The sequence below is a fragment of the Meles meles genome, chromosome 13 (genome assembly GCF_922984935.1).
Source record: "Meles meles chromosome 13, mMelMel3.1 paternal haplotype, whole genome shotgun sequence".
Lineage (NCBI taxonomy): Eukaryota > Metazoa > Chordata > Mammalia > Carnivora > Mustelidae > Meles > Meles meles.
The window spans coordinates 87,812,354-87,834,504 of NC_060078.1; the positions used below are offsets into that span (position 1 = coordinate 87,812,354).

Sequence of the window (22,151 nt, forward strand, 5' to 3'; positions counted from 1 at the left end):
GTGCTGGCGGCGGTCGCTTGTCCGGGAGAAGGCGCGCTGCGCGGGGCCGGCCCGGCGGCGGCGAGGGCGGGGTTGGGGCTGCAGGCGGTGCTCGGGCCGGTTCCCGCTCGGGCGTGGCGCGAGCGTCTCGGTGCGGAGTGCGAGGGCCCCGGTCCGCGAAGCTCCTCCTGGGAGCTGCGTGCGCGCGGGCTCTCTTGAGGCTCCTCCGAGGCCGGGGTCGGGCCCCCGCACTGTGTGGTCTGCCGAGCGCTGGGCTCGCGGCAGCGTCCGCGGGACCTCGTTTGCAGGCGCCGCTGGCTGCAGGAGCGGTGGCTCGGCCCCCGACGGCCGTCCTGCCTTCTCTGGAAGGGGCCGCTGTCCGGGAGCACGCGGGGGAGGCGCGCGACCCGAGAGGCAGCCCCCGCGACTGGAGCGGAGGCAGAGGAGAACCGGAGCTTTGTATGGCCCCGCGCTTACGGCACAGGGTTGGGGTGACACCTCCCCCAGAGGTCACCCGAGGCTGCGAGGTACTGGGAGGTTGGACCTGCGCTCCGCAGACCGGAGCCAGGCTGAGCGGGGCGCGCGACGGCGCGCGAGGTGCCACTCCCCCGGGGGGCCTGCGGTGAGGCGGAGGGGGAACCTGCCGAGGCTGAGAGGCCACTTGCCCGCCGACCCTAAACCCCGCACGGCTCGGTTCTCCCCTCCCGGCTTCTGTTGCCAGAACGCCCTCCGCTTGCGCAGCTGGAGCTGCCTGCCGCGCTCCCCCGACGGCTCGGGAAGGGTCTGCGGCACCTCTGCCTCCCGAGAAGGGTGGGGGCAGGGAGGGCTTCCAGGACACGAGGCGGCTGCGGGCTCACCGGATTGCGCGCGGCAGGGAGCCCGACTTGGGGGTGGCGTGCGTTCTCTTTGGCCACAGTGCAGCCACGGCCCATGTCTGTTCTGGCCTCAGTTTTGATACATGCGTCACTTAGGACCACCGTTTCTTAGGGGAACTGCCTTAACATGCCCGTCCCACTTTCCCTGATGTCTCTGCCCTGCGGTGCCCAAGGCATTTGCGGGGCGGGTGTTCCCACTGAATGCCAGTAACCTGTCTGTGAAGATGAAAAATTCTACAGGGCGATGCCAGGAGCCTGCTCTTCCATTTTCCGTTGTGTAAAACGGGAAAATTGGGCTGCAGTTGTCTTCTCTAACCCATTTTTGGGACCGTAAGCCAGACCCGGCATGTGCCCAGCTGTAACCAGCAGACTCAGGTAGCCAAGTACAGGTGTTAAGACAGGTGTTTGCTCCCCAGGCCCGTTCCCGCGGCCTCACTGGAGTCCAGCGAGCGGGCAGTCTTCACACCCCTCAGAGGTTCGGCATGGGTTGTCAAGTTCTGTTGATGGTCTTGGTGTGTAATTCAAGACATTCTCCCGGTGTACGTGCTGAGTTCGGGGTTTAAATGTATCCCGTGAGCATTTGCTGGGTAACAGGCCAACCGCGTTTAATGACTTTAAACCACGGTCGTTTCAGTTTTTGAGGTCCTGGGTGTACTCGGTCGGCTCCTGGTGGTGCCTGGTTCCCAAGAGAGGCCGAAATCGTCTGGTGCCATGACTGAGGTTGGTTGGTGAAAGAGGATTGCGTTTCCTCCTTTTGGTGGTTGGTGCTGTTGGCTGAGCCTTGTATCAGGCTGGTCCCGGGCCTCTTCACGGGTGTTGGCGGAAAAGTGCTCCTCGGCCTGTGTCTGGGTTGTGTGTGCTGCGTTCCTTTTGACGAGAGCAGGTTGCATGGCGAAGCCCACGTCCGTGCTGGAGGGAATGAGTACAGGGGAGCAGGTCATTGAGGTCATCACGGGAAGAGTGCAGCACAGTGTCCCGTGCACCTGACGTGTGTCTTTCCTACGAAGGCACGGGCCAGCAGTGTTGTGTTGCAGGGTGTCTCCTTTCTGTGGGAACGAGGTATTCACACCGCAGGTGTCCTCACGGAGACACTGCTGTGAAGCCCTGCGTGGGTGTCTCCATTAATAGCAGAAACAGTCATTACTTTAATGAGCATCTTCAAAAGCTTAAATGGGTTCTTACTGTTAACTGTTGATAAGTCAGTAGGGAACATGTGTTTTGATGAACAAACTGTGTGTGTAAATTAATAGGCCTGTAATAGGGTCTTTCCTGCCCTTTCTCAGGGTGTAAAATTCTCTTGTCCCACAGGAGCCGCACGCTCTCTCCCTCTCGTCTTCTCTAGCTGGTGTGCGGCGCTCAGACATGAGAGGCCGGGGTGTGGGAGCAGAGCCCAGCCGTCTTGTCATGCAGCCAGTCCCTTCGCCTTCTCTCCCAGGGATCTCTCCAGAGCCCTCTGGGCGTTCCCAGGAGCAGCGGAAGATGAGTACATCTCTGGTGAGTTGTTGGCTTGTTTATCCCTCAGCTTGTTCCACGTGGTGCTTCCTAAGCTTGATGAGGAAGGGCTCAGGCTTTATTTATTTGTTTTAATGTGATTTGATTTTTCAGTGTTCGAAGACTCATTGTTTTTGCAGCACACCCAGTGCTCCGTGCAGTACGGGCCCGCCTTAGTAAGGGCTCATGCTTTAGAACAGAAAAGTAGAAGTAAGTAAAACGCAGCTTCAGGGTGATACACAGAAACACGGTAACAGTGCCTGTGGACGTGGACGGGTTCCGTGGCCTTCGAGTCATCCAGGGTGAGTGCAGGTTGGTCTCTGGTGTTTCTGATGCCATAGCAGAATGACACACACCGTTGCTACCTGTTCAGAAAGGACCCTCGGAAGAGGCGTCCCATTCTCACAGGACCGGAAAATTGCAGGCACAGAAGTCGGAAGTGGTGCCTTTGTTGGCCACACGGCTGAGGGGGCGGACCGAGTTTTGCCGCCAGTCTGGAAGTCAGCACTTGCAGCGCGGTGCAGTGGTGATGGTCACCTGGTGCTGGAACGCAGTTTGCCTGAGAAGCTTTGCTAAAGTCGAGTCCCAGGCAGCGTCTGGAGGGCCCTGCTGGGTCCACGGCCCCACTGCAGCCACGGCCCGAGCCCTGCTAGAGTCAGACCCTGGGGTGTCTGCAGGACTGAATGGCTGCAGGTCTTCCTCTCCACGTGTTTCTGTCAGCCGGTCTGTGTAGGCTGTGTGTCCGACTGTTGAGAGTGGCATTTTCTGAGAGAGAGTTCCACGGCTCGTTTGCGCCTTGCCCTACTCTGTGTCGTCTTAATTCATGTCTTCTAAGTGAAGAAATAACCCTGCGACCTACAGAGCAACCCAGATTGTGTTTGATTCGGTGACGGACGGTGCTGTGGGCTGTGCCTTTCTCGACTCTTCTGCCATGGGAAAACTGCTGCCAGGTCTTCTCCTGGACGTTCTCGTCTGTTCGCTTCCGGGGCGGCCTCCCTGGTAGTTTCTTCCGCTTGTTTCCTCCCCTGAATGCAGCTCATCCAAGTGTTTATATCGGGGCCCCATTTTCACACTCTGGACTTGTTTGGCCCTCTGCGGTTTGACAGTCTGGACAGCGCCTCTCTCCAGCTTGGACCTCTTACCTAGCCTTTCGACCACTAGTTCAAGCCTCTGGGGAAGGCACCCCAAGCTGAGTGAGTCCTGTGGGAAAAGCACAACTTCCTTTCTTCCCTCCCGTGTGCTTCTTCGATTTAGCCAGTGACTGACACGACCAGAATGGAGTTTCTGTCCACCCTCCCTCTCCCACCGAACCGCGACTGGCATCGAGATCTGGACAGATGTATCAGGAGATGTAGCCCCCGTTCTAGCCTCACCCCACTGCAGTCATACAGAATAGCGTCATTGTCCTCAAAATCCTCCGTGCTCCTTCCGTTCATTCCTGCCTCCTAGCCCTTGGCCGTTGGTGATGTTGTTCCTGTCTCCATAGTTTTGCCTTCTACAGGCAGGCGTGTAGTTGGAATCACACAGTATGTGGTCTTTGATGTTTGCTCGTTTCACTTACTAGGGTGCATTTGTGTTTTGTCCCCCAGTTTTTCCTTGCCTGGGGAGCTCCTTTGTCCATTTAGCCCTGCGCAGCATTCTGTCATCAGAGGGAAGCACGGTTGATTTGTGCACGCGTTGACGACATTCGGTCACGGCCAGGTGTTGATAATTATGCATAGAGCAGCAGTGTGCACCCATGTGCTGGTTTTTGCCCGGACGTAAGTTTTCAGCTCCTCCAGACGCACACCGGAGGTGCAATTAAGGGATTGTGGGTTGGAAGTTTGTGATTGCTTGTGCAGACAGTACCAGACTGTCTTCCAAATGGCTAAACCATTTGGTGCCTCGATATGTCAGCCATAGCATATTAAAACTCTGCACTCATTCCGTTACCTTTTTATTCACTCCTCACGGGGTTTACCACATGAGTCTTTACCAAACATACTAGAGTAGTAGTGCCCTACTTCGTAGAAAATAGAGGAACTTTTGAATAGTATAAACCCATTTGCTGCCCCTGTCGTGTGTACTGTGGATAGTACACACGTGTGTCCATACTGAACCTACAGACATTATGAGCGCCCTGTACATTGTTGCAGTGTTTTCCCTACAGGATCATGTTCTTTATAGACATAAAGAAGAAAAGTGCATTTATATGTCGTTCCTTAGATTTACCTACACATTTGGCATTTCCAGTGATCTTGATTCTGTCTTGTGGATCCAGAGTATCTGGTCTCGCTTTGTTTCAGCCACGGAGGACGGCCTTCGGCATTGTAGTGCCCTCTTCTGATGATGAATTATGTTAGTTGTGTTTCTCTGAAAATGTATTTATTTCACTTCAGTTTTGTAGCGTAACTGCTCAGTGGGGGTAGTAGACTCAGTGGCATCGAAGGATTTACTTTCAGCACTTTGTTTTCCCGTTGTTTCTGATAAGTTGCCCGTCCTCCCACGTATTTGTACCTGAACGGGCTTGCTCTTCTCTGGCTGCTTTCAGGATTTCTCTTTATTCTTGGATGTTGGCAGGTTGGCTCTGATGTGCCTAGAATAGGTTTGTTTGGCTTTTTGTTTTTTGTTTTTTTTTTCCTAAATCTAACTTAATTATGGGCACTGAAGTTAATAAATCTCTATATTCAGATCATTCACAAAATTTGTGAAGGTTGTAGCCATTGTTTCTGAAACACATAAATGCTCTATTCTTTCTCCTTTCCTGATGGAACTCCAATTACATGTTGTTAGACTGTTTTTTAAATTGTTTATGGGCCTCTTTTTATTTTTCTTCATTTTTTTCTCTCTCTCATAAAGATTAGAAAATATCTTGATCCATCTCCCAAGTTCAGAGACTTTCTTTTGCTGTTCTTTCCAGTCTGAGGTAGGAAATTTCTGCTGTGGTATCTCTTTACCTTACCCCACAGTACAGAGTCCAAACCATGGGTATATTTTGTACAAGACCAAACACACAGAAAAGAATGAACTCCTAGATTTCCTGTTCTGATCCAGGCTGATGCCTTGATTTGAGGCATGTGTCATTCCAGGAATTGGTGTCATTTGAGGACGTGGCTGTGAACTTCTCCTGGGAGGAGTGGCAGGACCTGGATGATGCTCAGAGGACCCTGTACAGGGCCGTGATGCTGGAGACCTACAGTAGCCTGGTGTCATTGGGTGAGTGAGAGTGTCCTGGTAGGTGTAAGCACTTTCCTCTTTGTGAGTAAAAGTGCAGCGGTTTATGAAGTTAAAGGCTGCTCAGGTTTAAGATCCGCGGCCCAGAAGAATGTGCGTGTTCACCCCTAGTCGGAGGTTCCTGTCGGCCCTTCACTGTACAGTCCATGCAGCTCTGCTCATGTCGTTCTTCAAATGCCCTGAAACTTAAGCAGTTTGTTAAAAGTCCCACTTATTTCTGATCAACAGGGCACTGCATTTCCAAACCTGAGGTGATTGTCAAGTTGGAGCAAGGAACAGAGCCGTGGGCTGTAGGGGAAGCCCCAACCCAGCGCCTCCCAGGTCAGTGAGTGCAGGGGCAGGGATCTGTGAAGAGGAGAGCACAGCTGATGTTGGCTGTGCTGAGCTATTTGCCGAGGTCCAGACCTCAGGACAGTGAGTCTGCATGGATCAGACTCCTGCCTTCTTCACTCTCACAGTATGGCTCTACCCCACAAATGTCCCCTTCTTTTTTTAATTGCCCACTCTTTTCTTAGGCTTATCCAAAACCCATTCCTTACCTGCCTCCTCTTAGAATATCTTTCTTCATTAGCCGTTGTCTCTGGGTTCAAAGATGCCCTCCTTTCCTCCATTCTCATGCACTGTTTTCTTTCGAGTATTTATTTATACCCTCATTTATTCTTTCAACACAGGTTAAGCATGAGTCATTTTGTAGTTGTGGGGATTACAGTGGTAATCAAATACATGCCATCCTTTCTAAGAGATTACTTTCAGTTGAGTCAGAATGAAACAAATACACAAAATACTAAGAAGTGGGTAACAATCAGAAATAATGTTTTACCACTCTGAGAGAAAAAAATGGGGTGTGTTATTTTAGTAGGGAAGCCCAGAGAAAGTATTTTTGAGGGAATTATCAAGACTTTAGTTTCAGATAGCTGTAACTTGAGGTGATGATTTAGATTTTCCAGTGTTGACAACATAACCCATACATGGGTATAATGTCTGGAGTAGAGATTGGGTGTCACTATTAGAAACTGCAAACTAGAACAGTCTTTAGCCTGACTGGTATTTGAGGCACAGGGTGAGAGGAGGTTGCCCAGGTAGTTGTTAAGGAAATAAGAGGCGCAGGACCAAGCCTTGTCAAGCACGGAATCAGTGTCACAGAGGGGCGGAGAACCATGCACAAGTTGCAGTGTGGAAAGGGGCGATCCATGGCATGGGGGGAGAATCTGGAGTTCATGTGTTCTCAAGGCCAGTGGAGCCAGGGGTTTCAGGATGTAGTTGTTCCTGCTAAGTATCCATAATATAACAGAGAGAGTCCAGTCCATGCATAGACTCTATTTCCACTGAAAGTAGGACACAGCTGATACTCCAAAGTGCAACACAGAAGCCTTTAGAAACAGCACATTGTCAACTAGGGATGCACTAGGAGGAAGCAAAGCAAAACAGGGGAGACTGCTTTTCCAGGAAGCAGCCAGAAAAAGACTTTTCAGAGCTTGTGGGTGCAGCCTGTGTTGCAGAACCTAAATTGTTTAGACCAGCCCAAGGAGGAGAATTGGAACTTGGTTGTAAGAAGCCAAGGCATAGGGTTTCATTAGGAGTTAGCAGAAAGGTGTCTTTGGCTAGCATGGAGAAGGAGAGAGGATGCCCATAGCCATCCCCCAAGAAGTAGTGAAAAAATAAAGAAACATGGGTGCAGATCCTTGTCCCTAAGCAATATCCCAGCTTACGTCTGCTGCACCCTAAAGTAGCCCGTCCAGGACGATCCTGTCACCTTCAAAGCTGAGTGATGAGGAAAGGCCAAGCAAAAAGGAATGCACCGTTATTGAAAGAAAACAGGAAACAGAAGGAACACAGATGAGATGGAAAAACTCAGCTGAAACTGCGGCTAGGGAGTAGGTGACTGTTGTGACTTCCTCCTGGATCCATAAAGGAAAAAAGAAACTTAAAAAAGCAGAACTGAGGGTGCCTGAGTGGCCCAGTGGGTTAAAGCCTCTGCCTTCTGCTCGGGTCATGATCGCAGGGTCTTGGGATTGAGCCCACATCGGGCTCTCTGCTCAGCGGGGAGCCTGCTTTCTCCTCTCTCTCTGCCTGCCTCTCTGCCTACTTGTGATCTCTGTCTGTCAAATAGATAAATAAAATCTTTAAAAAAAAAAAAAAGCAGAACTGACAAATAAAACCTTGATTTGATATTCAAGAATCTGTTAGTGTCATTTGTTACATGAATTCGTTAGGGAGAAAAATAATATGCTTATCATAACATACCCTTTATCGATTCTTCAAAATTCACACCCTACTGTGATGGAAAGAAACCGCTTTATTCCTACACAAACCTTCCATAAGAAATGCTTAGATGTGGTTCACAGACGTGGTTACTTTGTCTCATTTCAGATGTCCAGAGTGCAGGTGACCTGATTGAGACCCACCAGGAGCATCAGAGCAGGCATGTGGGGCAAGCTGGGTTCTCCAGCAACAAAAGGTCGACCACGAAGAGAACCGCCTTGGGCAAACCATTTAATTCGAGCGCAATCCACATTTCAGACCTGGTTGTAAATAATGGAAACTGTTCAGGAGTGACGCCAGAGGAGTTTGATGTGTGTCAGAACATGTTTCTCCCTGGTGAGCCTGATGGCACGCATGGTGGAGAGAAGCCGGAGGACCGTAATAGGAGTGGCAAACCCTTCGGGTGTGAACACCATAGTTTTCATCAGAAAGTTCAGATTTTGCAGCCACCGTTTGGATTTGGTGGGCAAGGGCACGACTTTAACAAGGAGACAACCTTTACACATAGCAGTGCTCCTGTGGGAGAGACTGCCTGTAACTGTGATGACTGTTGGAGAGCCTGTGACAAGTCGGCTGTCGTTGTCCGAGAGAGAACTCACATAGGGGAGGGTCACCGTAGGTGTAACAAATGGGGGAACACCTGTGTGCAGCCAACCCAACTGAATCTTCACAGAGCTGATTTGGAGGAGCAACACTGTGAACGTGATCAAAGCGGGGACAATTTCAGCAAGAACTTACACCTTACTCGGCTTTCAAGAACTCAGGAGAGAAAACTTTTGAATGTGACGTATGTGGCAAAACTTTGCACAGAAAGTCTAATCTCAGTAAAGATCAGAAAATGCACACAGGGGAGAAACCCTATGCATGTGTCGAGTGTAAGAAATCTTTCTGCCATAAGTCTCACCTAACTGTTCATCAGAGAACCCACACGGGAGAAAAACCATATGAGTGTTACGAATGTGGGAAATCTTTCTCTGTGAAAACCAAACTCACGGTGCATCTGAGAACACACACAGGGGAGAAGTCCTATGAATGCAACGAGTGTAGGGAATCCTTTCACCAGAAGTCAGCCCTCACTGTACATCAGAGGATTCACAATAGAGACACACATCATGAATGCAATGATTGTGGTAAAACCTTCCATAAGAAGTCCGTTCTCACTGCACATCTGAGAACTCACGCAGGAGAGAGACCTTACGAATGCAAAGAATGTGGGAAATCCTTCGGCCATCACCCAGCTCTTACCGTACATCAGAGAACTCATACAAGAGACAAACCTTATAAATGTAGCGAATGTGGGAGATCTTTCTGTGTAAAACCAAAGCTCACTGTGCACCTGAGACTTCACAGTGGTGAGAAACCATATGAGTGTAAGGAATGTGGGAAAACTTTCTACCAGAAATCAAAACTCACTGTACACCAGAGAACTCACACAGGTGAGAAACCTTATAAATGTAACGAATGTTGGAAGACCTTTTGTGAGAAGTCAGCCCTGACTGTGCATCAGAGAACTCACACGGGAGAGAAGCCCTATGGATGTAATGTGTGTGGGAAAACCTTCTGTCAGAAATCACACCTCAGCAAACATCAGAGAACTCACACTGGGGAGAAGCCACGTGCGGCAGACACTGGCGATACGTACACCGAAACTCACATCCTCTGTGTTGGGCACACAGTTCGCCTGCATTTCTCGGCTCCCGTTTACTGTGGGGGAAGCACATAGTTGAGCTCTGGCCGAAAGATCATGAGCACAAATTACGAACATTACTTCCATGCCTGGCCACAAAAAAACTTACTTGCCTTTGATGATTTTTTATTCCTTGTGCTCTGGAAGTGCAGATTACCCACAGGTGTGTCTTTGGAGCCCAGGACTTAAGGCAGAAAGGACTGACTGGGGAGGGCAAAGATCTTCCCAACGCTGCCTCACAGATCTTCACCTGCACTTACCTGAGTGAGAGGTAGTCACTGTTGAATCCTATGTGTGACCTGTTCCAACAATGTGAGTCCATTGTAGCTAGTTCAGTTTAACGAATTTGAGGTCGCCCTTTGTGAGACGTTACCAGTCCTCGTGCAAGAGAGTCACGGATGTAACTCTTGTTGTTGCTTTTCATCCCCAAGCAATGGATGGAAAAGTCAAATCATAGGAAGAAAGAAATTCAATAAATGCCCTTTATTGGGCAGAGACAGGTCATTGAACACTGAGGATAAAGTAAAACCTTATAAATATCTTTAATGTGTCCCAATTTTCAACAGAATGTCCACTTTATATCGGTGAATTTTTCATGAAGTGAAAACTATCAGGTAAGGTGGATAAAATTTCAGATAGAAATGATACATACTATATTAAAGAAGATTTTTGAAAGACTATAGACCATTTGTTCTCTGCTTGGGGTGATTTTTGCCTCTATGCGGACACTTGGCAATACTACTCCTGTAGCACAGTCAATTCTGAATTTTTCTGTTTGGGGCTGTTACAAGGCCCATGAAGATCCCAAGGGGTGGAGAAGTGGAGTCGGTGTCAAGTTGATGTAAAGGCATCTCACAAGAGCATGTGGCCGTCTCTGGAAAATACAGGAGGACACCACCTGCTTTCCGGCCACAGAGTTCACGTCACTTACAAATACACACTACACGGACACTCAGAGGGTTCCAGCTTCTAGAGCTGTTTGGCTGAACATCTAGGACATTGTCATCTGTATCAGGACAAGGTGCACAGTCTCTGTGGGAGCAGTGCCTTCTGTGTGGTTGCTCGTAGTCTGAAGCCATGTGACCTCAAGCGACCACTTAGGTGGCCCGCGTACAACACCCAGTGTAGCATGGAGATGGGAGACAGTCCACTCAAAGGGGAGGGCAGTTGGGAGGCACTCAGCCATCTGTGGTCCCCAAGAACTCTGAAGTCTAGCAGGGCACCCCATCAGCCCCTTGATCAGGGTGCAGTGCGTCTGAGAGTGACTTCCAAAGCTCTGGGTTCTGTACTCTGTCATCTCTCTTCTACCAACACATACCGAGTTTTGTTTGTTTGTTTGTTTTTTTACACTAACTAGTTTCTTCAGGAGTATTTCTTGCCCAGAGGGCTCTTTTCATTTGAACTGTTTCTAAACTTACTTCAAATTGATTTAGTTCCCTTTAAAAAGTTTTTGGATTTTTTAAAAAATATTTTATTTATTTGACAGCCAGAGATCACAAGTAGGCAGAGAGGCAGGCAGAGAGAGAGGAAGAAGCAGGCTCCCCGCTGAGCAGAGAGCCTGATGTGGGGCTCGATCCCAGGACCCTGAGATCATGACCTGAGACGAAGGCAGAGGCTTTAACCCACTGAGCCACCCAGGAGCCCCAAGTTTTTGGATTTTTGATCTATTATAATCCACTCCATTAGATGAAAGCCATCCCCCACCACTCTGCCTCAGAGTGATGTGGGGACAATGCCCCTAAGATTTGCAAAAACTCTCGGTGTTATCTGTTGTGGGGATTTACAAGGCTTAAGAGTCTCAGAGGAGGGTCTTAGAGCAGCATCCTTGGTGTGAGATTTGCTCTGAGGCTCCATCTTGCTGTTAGTGTCCTGAATGTGATCTTTAGCCTGAAGTCATTTCTTATCTCAGGGTCCTTTTTTCTGCCTGGAGAAGCTGGGAAGGAGGAACAGTTCCATTTTCAAACCTGGGTAGTCCTGGCTCCTTGGTATTTTGTCTAGATTAATCTTTTTTTTTCTTTTAAAGATTTTATTTATTTGACAGAGAGATCACAAGTAGACAGAGAGGCAGGCAGAGAGGTGGGTGGAAGCAGGCTCCCTGCTGAGCAGAGCGCCCGATGCGGGACTCGATCCCAGGACCCTGAGATCATGACCTGAGCCAAAGGCAGCGGCTTGATTAATCTTTTCAGACTGAACCGTTTCTATGTATGCCTTATGGTAAATGACGCAACCAGCTACGTTTTCTGTCCGTCTCAGCTAGGGACCCACCCTAGGTAGCCCAGCTCTGTGGTGATGGGGCTACCTTCCTCCTCTTCCAGGTGACACAATCTTTGGGTTTCCAGGGAAAGGGCCAGCATTTCTCTTCGTGGGCTTAGCTGAACTGCAGTTCTTTGAAGTCATGTTTCCATTGTCGTGCAGGGGAATATACCAGTTTCCAGGAGATGTGAGTTACTTGGATGTTACCAGTTCACTTATGATACAGACCTGATGAACCCCATCTCAGAACACTGGGAGGTTGATGCTTAGCGTGTCATATTTTTCCGTTCTTCCATAGAAACAGTGCTCTCCAGACTGGGGGCCTGTTTGGCCCCCTCTCCATCCCACCACGTGACTGTCCTACCTGGATGTGGGAGCCTTTCAAGAGAAGGAATCTCTTCTTCAGTCACTGTATTTTGGCTTAGGATCACAGACTCTGACAAGCCTTGCTACCCTGAATTGGGCAAATGCACTTATGTGCTTTGAAACATACTTCAGAAGTACGCAACAGTCTTGGGTGACTGAGTCCCAGGACACGGAGGAACCCTAACACACTATGTTGCAGTGACGGGGTCTCAGTTACATATTTTGTTCCACAAGAGCACAGACGACACTTGGCCTCCAATTATGTTTCTTTTTCTCAGCTAATTGGTGGGGACTGTGGGCAAAGGACTGATTGGCCGAGAACCCCAACACCCTGCTCCTCATTTTTGGGACTTCTGGGATCTTGTAAATCCAGGCCTGAATAAGGATGAAACAATCACAGGGTGAGTCTGCAGAATGTGCACCCTTCTGCCTGGAGACCCAGAACTGCGTGTTAAGTCCTGGAAATGAGCAGAGCAGAGACTATAAGGTTAGGGAAGCACTTAGTGAGTGCCTGCTGCAGAACTCTGGCCGAGGCCAAGAGGAGATGTGGCCAGGGCTTTACCAAGTCTCGAGGGTCAAGGGTCTTGGGCCAGACAAACCCTTCCACCCCTGCACAAACTCTGCTGAGGCAGTTGTACTGAAATAGTGCTTTTATTTCTTGAAGTTCATGGAACATGCTCCAGGGCAGGGAGAGTCCTCCTTGCCTAAGAGGGCACAGGGCCTTGCTTGGTGGGCAGCTCTGGGTCTTTCTCCTCAGTGACTCCTAAGAGCTTGGGATTGGCCTGTGGGAGGTCAGGGTGTGAGGAAGGAAGCCTCCCTGCATCCCTGTGACCACACCCTCACTGGGATCTGCCTCTTTCTAACCCACAGCTGCCCGCCTCTGCGCTTTTGTCTTGGTTGTGCCCTGAGAGCACCCTTCCCCAAAGACCATCCTCTGAGGACCCTGTGGTTCCCCTTCCTTGCTTTCCTGTGCCCTGCTCCTTGCGTGAGCTGTCTCTGCTCCCTGCCACCTGATCCCAGGACTCACAGGTTCTCCTGGGCCAGCCCCTTCCTCTTGTTTGCTTTGGGCTTGAGCAGGGATCTGCATCCCAAGCTTTTCCAGCTCCTCCTTAAGCCTGGACCAAAAAGAGAGGGGCAAGGGGAGGAGAAGGGACAAGACTGGTGTGAGGAGACCAGGAGATCCGTGAAAGAGGAGCCGAGATGCCCTTGGCCACTGTCCCCTTGGGGTTAGGGGCCTCCGTGCCCACCTCTGCCTCCTCTGCTGCAGCTGCTGGCACCTCTGCTGCAGCTGCTCGTGCTGGCGCGCCGCGGTCTCCAGGAGCTCCCGGGCCTTCCTGTTCTCCTCCTCCAGCAGATGCCTGAGGGTGGAACTGTCAGCCGCGGCAGCTCCCTCCCTCCTCCCGCTCCCCGCCCCCAGCATCGTTATCTTACACCGCAGCTGCTGCTTCCTGGCTGCGGAGAAAGAGCCCTTCAGCGATGGCCGAGCAGCCATCAGCCCCAAACTGGGAGCACAGGCGACGCTTCACGTCCTCCAGCTTCGCCTCCACAAGCTTCTCTGCAGCAGGAAGGGACCGATGAGCAGGGCAGGGCAGGGCAGGGCACATCAGGGCCGCCCCATCCGCCAGGCCTCACCTTCTTTGAGCAGTTGCTCCTTGCTGCTGTCCAGGGTGCCTATCTCCTGGGCCATCTGCTCTGGCCTCTGAGTAGGTAGAGAGGAGGCCTGTCCATGTGTCCCGTCCTCCTCCCACACACCTCAGAGAAGCCTGCCTGGATGTGGTCCCAACTTAGCACACCTCACTTCCTCCTACTCTGGGCACACAAGGCACATTCCAGATTCAGGGCCTTAGTGCTGGCCATCTCCTCTGCACCACTGTCTGTCTCACCCCAGGTCCCGTGATGCTGCGCTAGGGAGGCCCAGGAGTTTTGGAACCCTTGAAATCAGGTCTGAGGCAAGTATTTCTTACAGGGGATCCTGAAAACATTACAAATCAGAACTGTGCCCCGGGGAATCAGTCACCAGACCGAACTGCAGCTCCCCTTCCCTTTGCGTGGCTTCCCCGCCGAGCCCCTCCAGCCTCACACTGATCCTCTCTGCCCCTTTTATTTGGCACCGGGATCCTTGGTTTCCCACTGTCTGCCCTGTACTGGTCATCGCTGCAAACACACCCACGGATCTCCCTTATGGATAACCTCTCCCTGGTTTATCAGGATTCCTCCTGGCCACTGAAGGGCCCGGGGGGGTGGGGAGCAGCAGAGGACGGCACTGGGTGGTGCCGAGGGACTGAGCCGAGGGCCATTTTGACGTATGACCACAAGGGCTGGATCAGGAGCTGGGTGTGGCAGGTGAGAGGAAGGAGGCCTGCAGTGGGACCCTGAGTTTTGGGCCTGGGACTTCCGGGGAAGATGTGGAAAGTGGGAGGAGTGGCTTTGAGTGACTCACGTGGAACGCCCAGAGGTCCTTGTGCTGGCCCATCAGATCCTCCAGCTGCTCCTCAAAATCCAACCTGTGGACCAATCACACAAGACGAGGGGCCATGGGCTGAGACATCCCTCCCCACCTTGGCCCAGGCCAGGGGTCGTCATGCAGAGACCCTGGGAGACTTGCTCCTGTTCTTTGCTCTGCAAGAAGCACCTTCACCACCTTGACCCTCCAAGCCTCAGCCCAGCTGGCTCCTCTTCTAACCGCCATCCCCAGTATTACCCACACCACAACCCGTCCCAGCACATCGCCCCCATCCTGCCGGGCACTGGGCTTTACCTCAGTTGCCTCTGTTTGTTCTTCTCTTCCTCAATCTGGGAATTCAGGGCAGAAATTCGCTCCTTGCACTCCTGCAGCATGGTCTGCTTCCTGGGAAGAGGCAAGGTGGCCCTCAGTCATATTCTCTGAATGTTTCTGAACGACAGGGCTGGGGTGGGGCTTCTGCCTCCTCTTGGGGTCTGTTCTGGCTTTCCGGACTAACTTTCCTTCTCTAGTAACGTCGTGGGGGGTGGGGCATGAGCACATGACCCTGGAAATACTGTTGTGGAATCAGGGAGACCAACACTGACGCCCGTGCACAAGCACACAGACATACTGATCTCACCCAAATTTCCCACCTCGTTCCAGTGTTGGTGTGCGAGGGCTTAGGGGCACGGATCACAAAATGAGCTAAATCAAGGCTCAGGAAGTGGAGAGATGGATTCACAAATATTGAGGTGGATGGAAGGATAGTGGACAAATGGGAGACACTAGGTGGCTTGATGCCTAAATGAAGGGACAGACGAGTGAAGAGTGAGCCAAGGAGCCGATTTTAAGAAGACTCACAGGCACAGAATAAGAAACAGCTCAAAGTATTTGATACCCTAGCAAGTGAATGATTATCCCAGTGAGTCAGAGTACCCTTAACACTACTGTGCACCAGGGGGTCACGGTGGGAAGCCATGCTTCTGGCCTCTCTTTTTTACAGATTGGAGACAATGTGACCTGTGGATCCAGAACTGACTTTCCCTCTCTCATGAACGGGGAGAGCAGAGCAAGTCCCAGATGTAAGCTCTTACCTCTGTGCCTCACTCCCCTTCTCCTGGCAGTGGAGCCTGAGGAGCCTTAGGGTCTCTGCAGGGAGAAGCGCCAAGGGCCCCGTGAAAACCCATGGAAACATCAGGGTTGGGCATTCAGGATAGGGTCAGACGTGTGAGGTCTTGTGGACACCTGATAGGACTTTGTCATTTGCTGAAAGTGTGGTGGAAGCCACAGGAGGGCTGCGGGCTGATTCAGGTTTCAAAGGGCTTCAGCTGCTCTGGAGAGACTGGCCTCTGCGGGGGACAAAGGCAGAAGCCTGGAGACAGAGTGGCTGCAATTACCTTGCTTCTTGTTCAAGATCTCTTTCAGGCGGACTTTCTCTCCAGTCACTGGAAAACACAGGAGCACATTCAGGCATCAGGATGCATCACCCCACCCTCAGGGAGCGCATCTGCCCCTCGTCACACAGGCAGGTTGGGACAGCACCGCCTCAGTCCCAAATGTGGACCCCTTGAGTTGAGCCCCCTCCCCGCTTGAGCCCACACTCCGTGTAAGCAGCAAAGGGCCCTGGGGTTGAACAAGGCTGACTGTGAGGATCGTGTGGAAGGCCTGTGTGTCTCCATGGACGGGAGCGAAAAAACACATCCCATGAACTGGGACATGGGCTAGGAAGAAACACAGCAAGCAGTTAAGGGGAATGTGGTCAGGTGGGGACAGGGTGCTGTCTCTGACCTGGGGGAGGTTGACCTGAGCAGGGGACATTCACGGTAAGAGCTGATGGGGATGCTGGCGATAGCAACCTGCACCATCTGGGACAGAACAGCCTATCAAAGGCCCTGAGGCGGAAGTATGCTTGGAGAGGACTCCGGGAACACTCCTACCCAGAGTGGGGTTGGAGAGGAGGGTAGGAGCCCTTGGTCCCAGCAAGAATGTTGTGTCCAGAATATTGAGTTCAGGAAGGCAGGACACTGAGGACCTCTGGGTGACCCCAGCCTGCTTACCTGAGTCTATTTCCCTCTGGAGGGCCTCCCAAACAGCCCGGGCCTCTCCCAGCTCTTCACTGGCCTTCTTTTTCGCTATGCCGAAAAGCAAAACAATGGGTCAGTGCAGCCTCCCACCGCGTTATTCCTTGGAACTGACATTTCTCCTGCGTCTTCCAGGAAATCTGGGTTGGGGGCAGATTTTAAAGCAAGAAACAAGGCTTCCAGGGTACAAGCCTTTCTTGTTGGGCTCAGTGGACAGCAGCACCAGGTTCACGGACATGTGACTACAGCAGTTGCATTTAGATGGTCCCATCCTTGGTTTAATGATCTGCTGCTGCCGTCGTGACCTACTCAGTCATCTTTTTTTTTTTTAAGATTTATTTATTCGACAGAGAGAGATCACAAGTAGGCAGAGAGGCAGGCAGAGAGAGAGAGAGGAGGAAGCAGGCTCCCCGCTAAGCAGAGAGCCCAAGGCGGGGCTCGATCCCAGGACTCTGGGATCATGACCTGAGCTGAAGGCAGAGGCTTTAACCCGCTGAGCCACCCAGGCGCCCCTACTCAGTCATCTTTTAACAAGGAGCCCTGCACATCGTGTAGCTGGTCCCTGAGCTCACCTTGCTGAACCTCATTAATCCGATTAATCAGGACTTCAACCCTGGGCTCCAGGCTTCCCGCTGCAGGAAGGAAAGGAAGTTGAGTGGAGAGGAGAGCAGGCAGAGGGAGTTGGGGGCCCTACGGGGACTTGCCTGCGTAGGGGAGACAAGGACAAAAATTAATGCACATACTGAGTCAGGCTGTAGTCACTGCAGCCAAGAAACACAGACGGGCAAAGAATTAAAGAGTGAAGGAGTGGGGCGTGCTCTTCAGATATGGGGAGACCTTGTAAGGGCCCCGTCAGAGGGAGGGCAGTTCCTGGGGCAGGCGGAAGACAGTGACGAGGCCTGCCCTGAGGTGGGAACACGGCTGGAAGGAAGCTGGTCAGCAAGTGGAGAGCAGCAGAGCTAAGGGGGAGGGAGGGAGGTGCAGGTGAAAACCTGGACTTAAGGCAGTTAGGGCCAAATGGGTGGCTAGTAAGGAAACTTTGGGAAAATTTCTTGCCTTCCATCCCCCTCATACTTTAATTTTGAATCATGGGGCTGTATTTTTACTTTACAGAATTAAGTTTTAAAAGAGAGAGCAAATGAGTTGATTTCCCAAGTCTGAATTGTGGGGATTACAGAGGACACATGTGACCTTTCTGCAACTTCTTCACCATTTCCAACAAGTCTTCAATTTTCTGTGAGGATTTGGCCTGCCCTGTGGAGACAAAGCCAAACATTTTAGAATCCTGAAGGAGTGGGAGTCCAACCACTTTGGCCTGGAACTGAGGGGGGCTCAGGTCTCCAGCCAGAGTGGTGCCCCTCCCTGCTCCTTGTCCTGAGGTGGGTGGATACTGAATGAGAGATGAGTCAGGCCATTTCACAGTCAACTTCTAAACACTGAAGTCATACTACAGATTTCCCCTTAATAAAAACCCAGGCCAAGGGGAGGGGTGAACTTTCACTGCCTGTAGTAGTCAAGATTGGGTCAAAGCTCATGATATACCAGTGAAAAAAAAAAAGAAGGGGTACAAAAGACCCCTGGAAACAAGGAGTCAAAAATCACTAACTGCAGATGGCTAATTAACTAGAAAGTTCTAGAGAGTCTTATAAGAAAAATCCCACAAAGAATGAAAGAAAATTCAAGACATCTCATTTAAAAAATGCTGTTCATCTATATACAATCATTTATTATTCTGAAGCCTCCCAGTAAAATATTTCATATTAACCCATCTATAACCAATATAGGCACTTATTTTTAATCCCTTAATGAACTGGTAGATCTAAGCAATTATTATTAATGGTACTAACCCACCACAATAAAGATATCTGGACACTATGAGCCACTTAGGTAAAAATGTAGAATTTCTGCCAAAAAATCAGACGAATATCTTGTAATCATCTCAACCTAAATACTAACTCAGAGGAAATACAGGGACACAGGACCCATGGGGATGCAATTAGCAGCATCCAGATTGGGAGCTTCACAGGAAAACCTACTCAGTTCCTTTAACAGCTTCTGGGGGGAAAGGGAGAAAGAAGAGCCTTGCAGACTGAAAGGGATCGAAGAGATGTAGAAATCCGGCCAAACCATGGACACATTTAGATCTTGATGCAAATGCACTTTACAAAATGTTAATGACACAATCAGGGAGTTTGGAAACTGACTGGACATTGGATGAAACTAAGGGATTACTGTAGTAGTTACTCAGATATGACAGTACTATTGGATTTAGTTACCCTTTACATACCTGTTAGAGATACACATGGAAATATTTAGGGATGATATGCTATGAGGCCCGTGATCCTCAAATGAAACAGTGGAATGGGTGGCAGTGAGTGGGTGAGGATAAAGAGGAAACAAGGTCGGTCACAAGCTGATAATTGTTAAAGTGGAAAGATAGGCTCATGGGGTAATTATACTTTGTTCTTGCCTTTTGTGTGCGCTTAAATTTTTCCATAATATGTTTCAATCCATATAAAGGCGGCTAGCAATCATTTCTATAAAGGGCAGAGAAAAGGAGTGAACGGTGAAGCAAAAATTATACAAATGGCCACTAAATATTTGGAGAGATGTACAATTCAGTCATAATTAATGAGCTAAAAATAACATCTTATACCTATCTGACCCGTAAAGATGCATAAATCTGACAATGGCCAGTGAGATCATGTGGAGAAGGTCACACACACTGAAAAGACTGGAAACTGATGTATGTGAACTTTGGGAGGGCCAGTTTTACTCTATCACAATCTTGAAGACTTAATTCCAGTTCTAGAAGTTTATGTATAAGATGTACTTGGTTAAGGGGTGCCTGGGTGGCTCAGTGGGTTAAAGCTCTGCCTTCGGCTCAGGTCATGATCTCAGGGTCCTGGGATCGAGCCCCGCGTCGGGCTCTCTGCTCAGCGGGGAGCTTCTCTGCCTACTTGTGATCTCTGTCTGTCAAGTAAATAAATACAATCTTTGAAAAAAGATATACTTGCTAAGAATGCGAAAGGCATGGTAAAGGACACTGAAGCAGTATCTGTTACATCGACAGTGGGAAACAACCTGAACGCCCACCGACCGAGAATTTATGGTTCATCTCAACAACTCAGCCACTGCAAAGCAGGCCGGCTCCTAGTGCTAGCACGGAAAGAGGCCCCGGACAGACGGAGTGGAAAACGGTGCCGGAGAACCGCAGGGCTGCAGAAAGAGGTGAAATGCCAGTACAGGCACCTCTGCATACGGGCGCCGTCTCTTCACGCCCGTAACCCGAGCGACCCCAGCACGCGCGTGCGTGTGCGCCTGCGTGTGTGTGCGTGTGCGGGCAGCCGTGCTCCCGGCAGTGCGCCGCATGGCTCTTGTTCTCGCCGCAGGGCAGGCACAGACGGACCGCAAATCCCTGTGGAATCAAACAACTAAGGTCCTGGTGAAGGGTCCAGGGCACACAACAGCCCGTGCAGGGTGAGCGCCGTAGTTTTCCTTTTTACTTCCAAGTAATTCCAGGTTTGCTGGAACGTCGTGGAAGCAGGACGCCCAGCTCGGGTCCCGCGGCCGCCAACACGTCTGAACCCGAGCGTCGCAGACGCCGCCCCGTCACCGCTAGCACCAGCGTGGGGTGCGCAGTCCGCGACGCCCTCCTCGGCAGTGAGCACCGGACAATGCTGAAGGGGTCTGGTCCGGGGCGCCCGGGGCTCCGTCAGTCAAGGGTCTGCCTTCAGCTCGCGGCACGATCCCGCGGTCCTGGGACCCTTGCTCAGCGCGGCGCCCGCCCCGCCACACAGGAGGGAGCAACGCGGCATCTGACTGGACGTTCGGAGACGGCGCTCCTGGAGCGGACTGGGTCGGGACGGCGGACGGCGCGCCCTTACCAGAGACGTGCAGAACCGCCCGCCCGCGGGGACACAGCCCGACCAGGTCCCCACTGCCTGCGGAGCCTGCGGCCTCCCGAGCCGGAGAGGGAACAGGCCGTGGTCTATGGGGCCGAGGGCTCTGGAGCTTCGGGGAGAGCAGCCGAGCCGAGGCCCGCGGAGCTAACGCGGCGGCCGGTAACTGGACGCGCCGAAACCGCCCCGCGGAGAGGCTCCTTCAGCGCAGCCGCGGCCGCGGGCGGTTCAAGGGCGGTGAGCGCATCCCGGCCGCCCCGGGGCCGCCTCCCTCCCCAGCCGGAGTCTGCCGCCCGCGTGCGCACCCGTCCCCGCCCGGCGCCCCGCTCCGAGGGCGCTTTCTGAGCCGAGGCTCCGGGCTCGGACGTCTCCTCCCTCCGCAGGGACTCCGAGGCGCCGCGGCGGATCCCACGGCTGCCCCCGGGCGAGGAGGTGTGAAGGGAACCGGCGAGGCCGGGGCCGCTGACGGCGCTGTGAGCAGGGTCCCAGCGGTCGCGGCGCGGCTCCCAGGGAACGCCTCGGAGCCGGTTCCTGCCGCCGACGGCCCGGCTCGGGGACAGCCTCCCCTTCCCCTCGGCGCGGGGCGGTGACCGCGCCTGGAGGGCCTGCGCCGAGCGGCCCCGCCGTGTCCCCTGAGCCGGGGGCCGTCGGTCCGCAGGGCGCGTCAGGAGGAGAGCCCGCGGGACGCTGCGCGGAGCTGGTCCGGCCCGACTTCGGCAAAGAAACGCCCCGCTGAGGGCTCGTCTGGGCCGTCCCGACGCCGCCGGGAGCCGAGCACCAGGGCTTCCCGAGGGGCCTGGCCGCCGGGGGCCAAACGGCCGGGGTCGTTCCCTGGGCAGCGCGCTCCCCGGCCCGCCTGCCCCGGCGCGGCCCCCACGGCCGTCCCTGCGGGCGCCCCTACACTACCTTTGGCTTTCTCAGCCCGCTCCGTGGCTCCTGCCCGTTCCGCGTCCGCAGGCTCCGGCCGCCCGGCCATTTTCTCCGCTCGCGGGCGCCTGGCGGGTGGCGCCTCGGTGGGGATTGGCCGAAACTCGCGCCCGGGGCGGGGCTTCCTGCCGCACGCCTGCGCACTGCGCTTCTGAGCGCGGCGGACCAGTCGCAGCGGCCGCGGATGGGCGCCAACGCACATGCTTCGGTAGAGGTGGGGCTGGGTACGCGTGGCTTTGCAGGCTTGCGATTGGCCAGTTGAGAAGTCGGGGCCTGCGCAGGCGCAGACGGCTCTGGAAGAACCGCCCCCGTGGCTGAGGTTGAGGAGGCGGGGGCGAGCGCACGTGCGTCCCGTGGCGCGCATAGGGTCCGGTCTTCCCCGCCTGGGCTCGTCTCTGCGCTCGCGGCGCTGGAAGTCGGGGCGTCAGCTTTGCGCCGCGTGGAGTTTCCGGGGGAGGGGGAGCGGCCTTGGGAGAGCGGGGGCCCCGGCGGCGCGGGCGTCTTGCCGGCCCCGCCTGGAGCTCGCGGAGCTTCGTCGGAGCCTCCGGCTGCCCCATGCGCCGGGCGCGCTGAGCCCGCCAGGCTCGGGGGCTCTGTCCGAAGCGTCCCTGCGGGCCTCGGGGCGGCGGAGCGGCTTTGCCGACCGGGGCGGGGGTGGACGCGCGGGCGCGG

The 22,151-nt window shown here is 52.9% G+C and overlaps 2 protein-coding genes across 3 annotated transcripts; one reads left to right on the forward strand and one right to left on the reverse strand.

The window, feature by feature from the left end:
* LOC123955094 (zinc finger protein 717-like) lies at positions 1-11,826 on the forward strand. The gene is made up of 7 exons (XM_046026619.1): positions 1-506; positions 1,489-1,574; positions 2,163-2,348; positions 5,414-5,540; positions 5,787-5,879; positions 7,929-8,223; positions 11,823-11,826. Exons 2-7 carry the CDS (start codon positions 1,566-1,568, stop codon positions 11,824-11,826), a joined length of 714 nt encoding a protein of 237 aa, XP_045882575.1. The 5' UTR covers positions 1-506; positions 1,489-1,565.
* Positions 11,827-12,803: 977 nt separating this feature from the next.
* Positions 12,804-21,528, reverse strand: SYCE1 (synaptonemal complex central element protein 1). 2 transcript variants are annotated; one of them, XM_046027875.1, is made up of 13 exons: positions 21,459-21,528; positions 17,842-17,904; positions 17,223-17,282; positions 16,627-16,701; positions 15,967-16,014; positions 15,664-15,718; positions 14,885-14,974; positions 14,567-14,630; positions 13,759-13,825; positions 13,558-13,681; positions 13,374-13,484; positions 13,154-13,241; positions 12,804-12,908 (listed from the first exon to the last, which is right to left on the reverse strand). In XM_046027875.1, the coding sequence occupies exons 1-13, from the start codon at positions 21,526-21,528 to the stop codon at positions 12,831-12,833; spliced, it is 993 nt and encodes a 330-aa protein (XP_045883831.1). In that variant the 3' UTR covers positions 12,804-12,830. The 2 variants fall into 2 exon arrangements, with proteins under 2 accessions (XP_045883831.1, XP_045883832.1); XM_046027876.1 differs by having other exon boundaries at positions 12,880-12,889; positions 13,137-13,241.
* Positions 21,529-22,151: the final 623 nt, after the last annotated feature.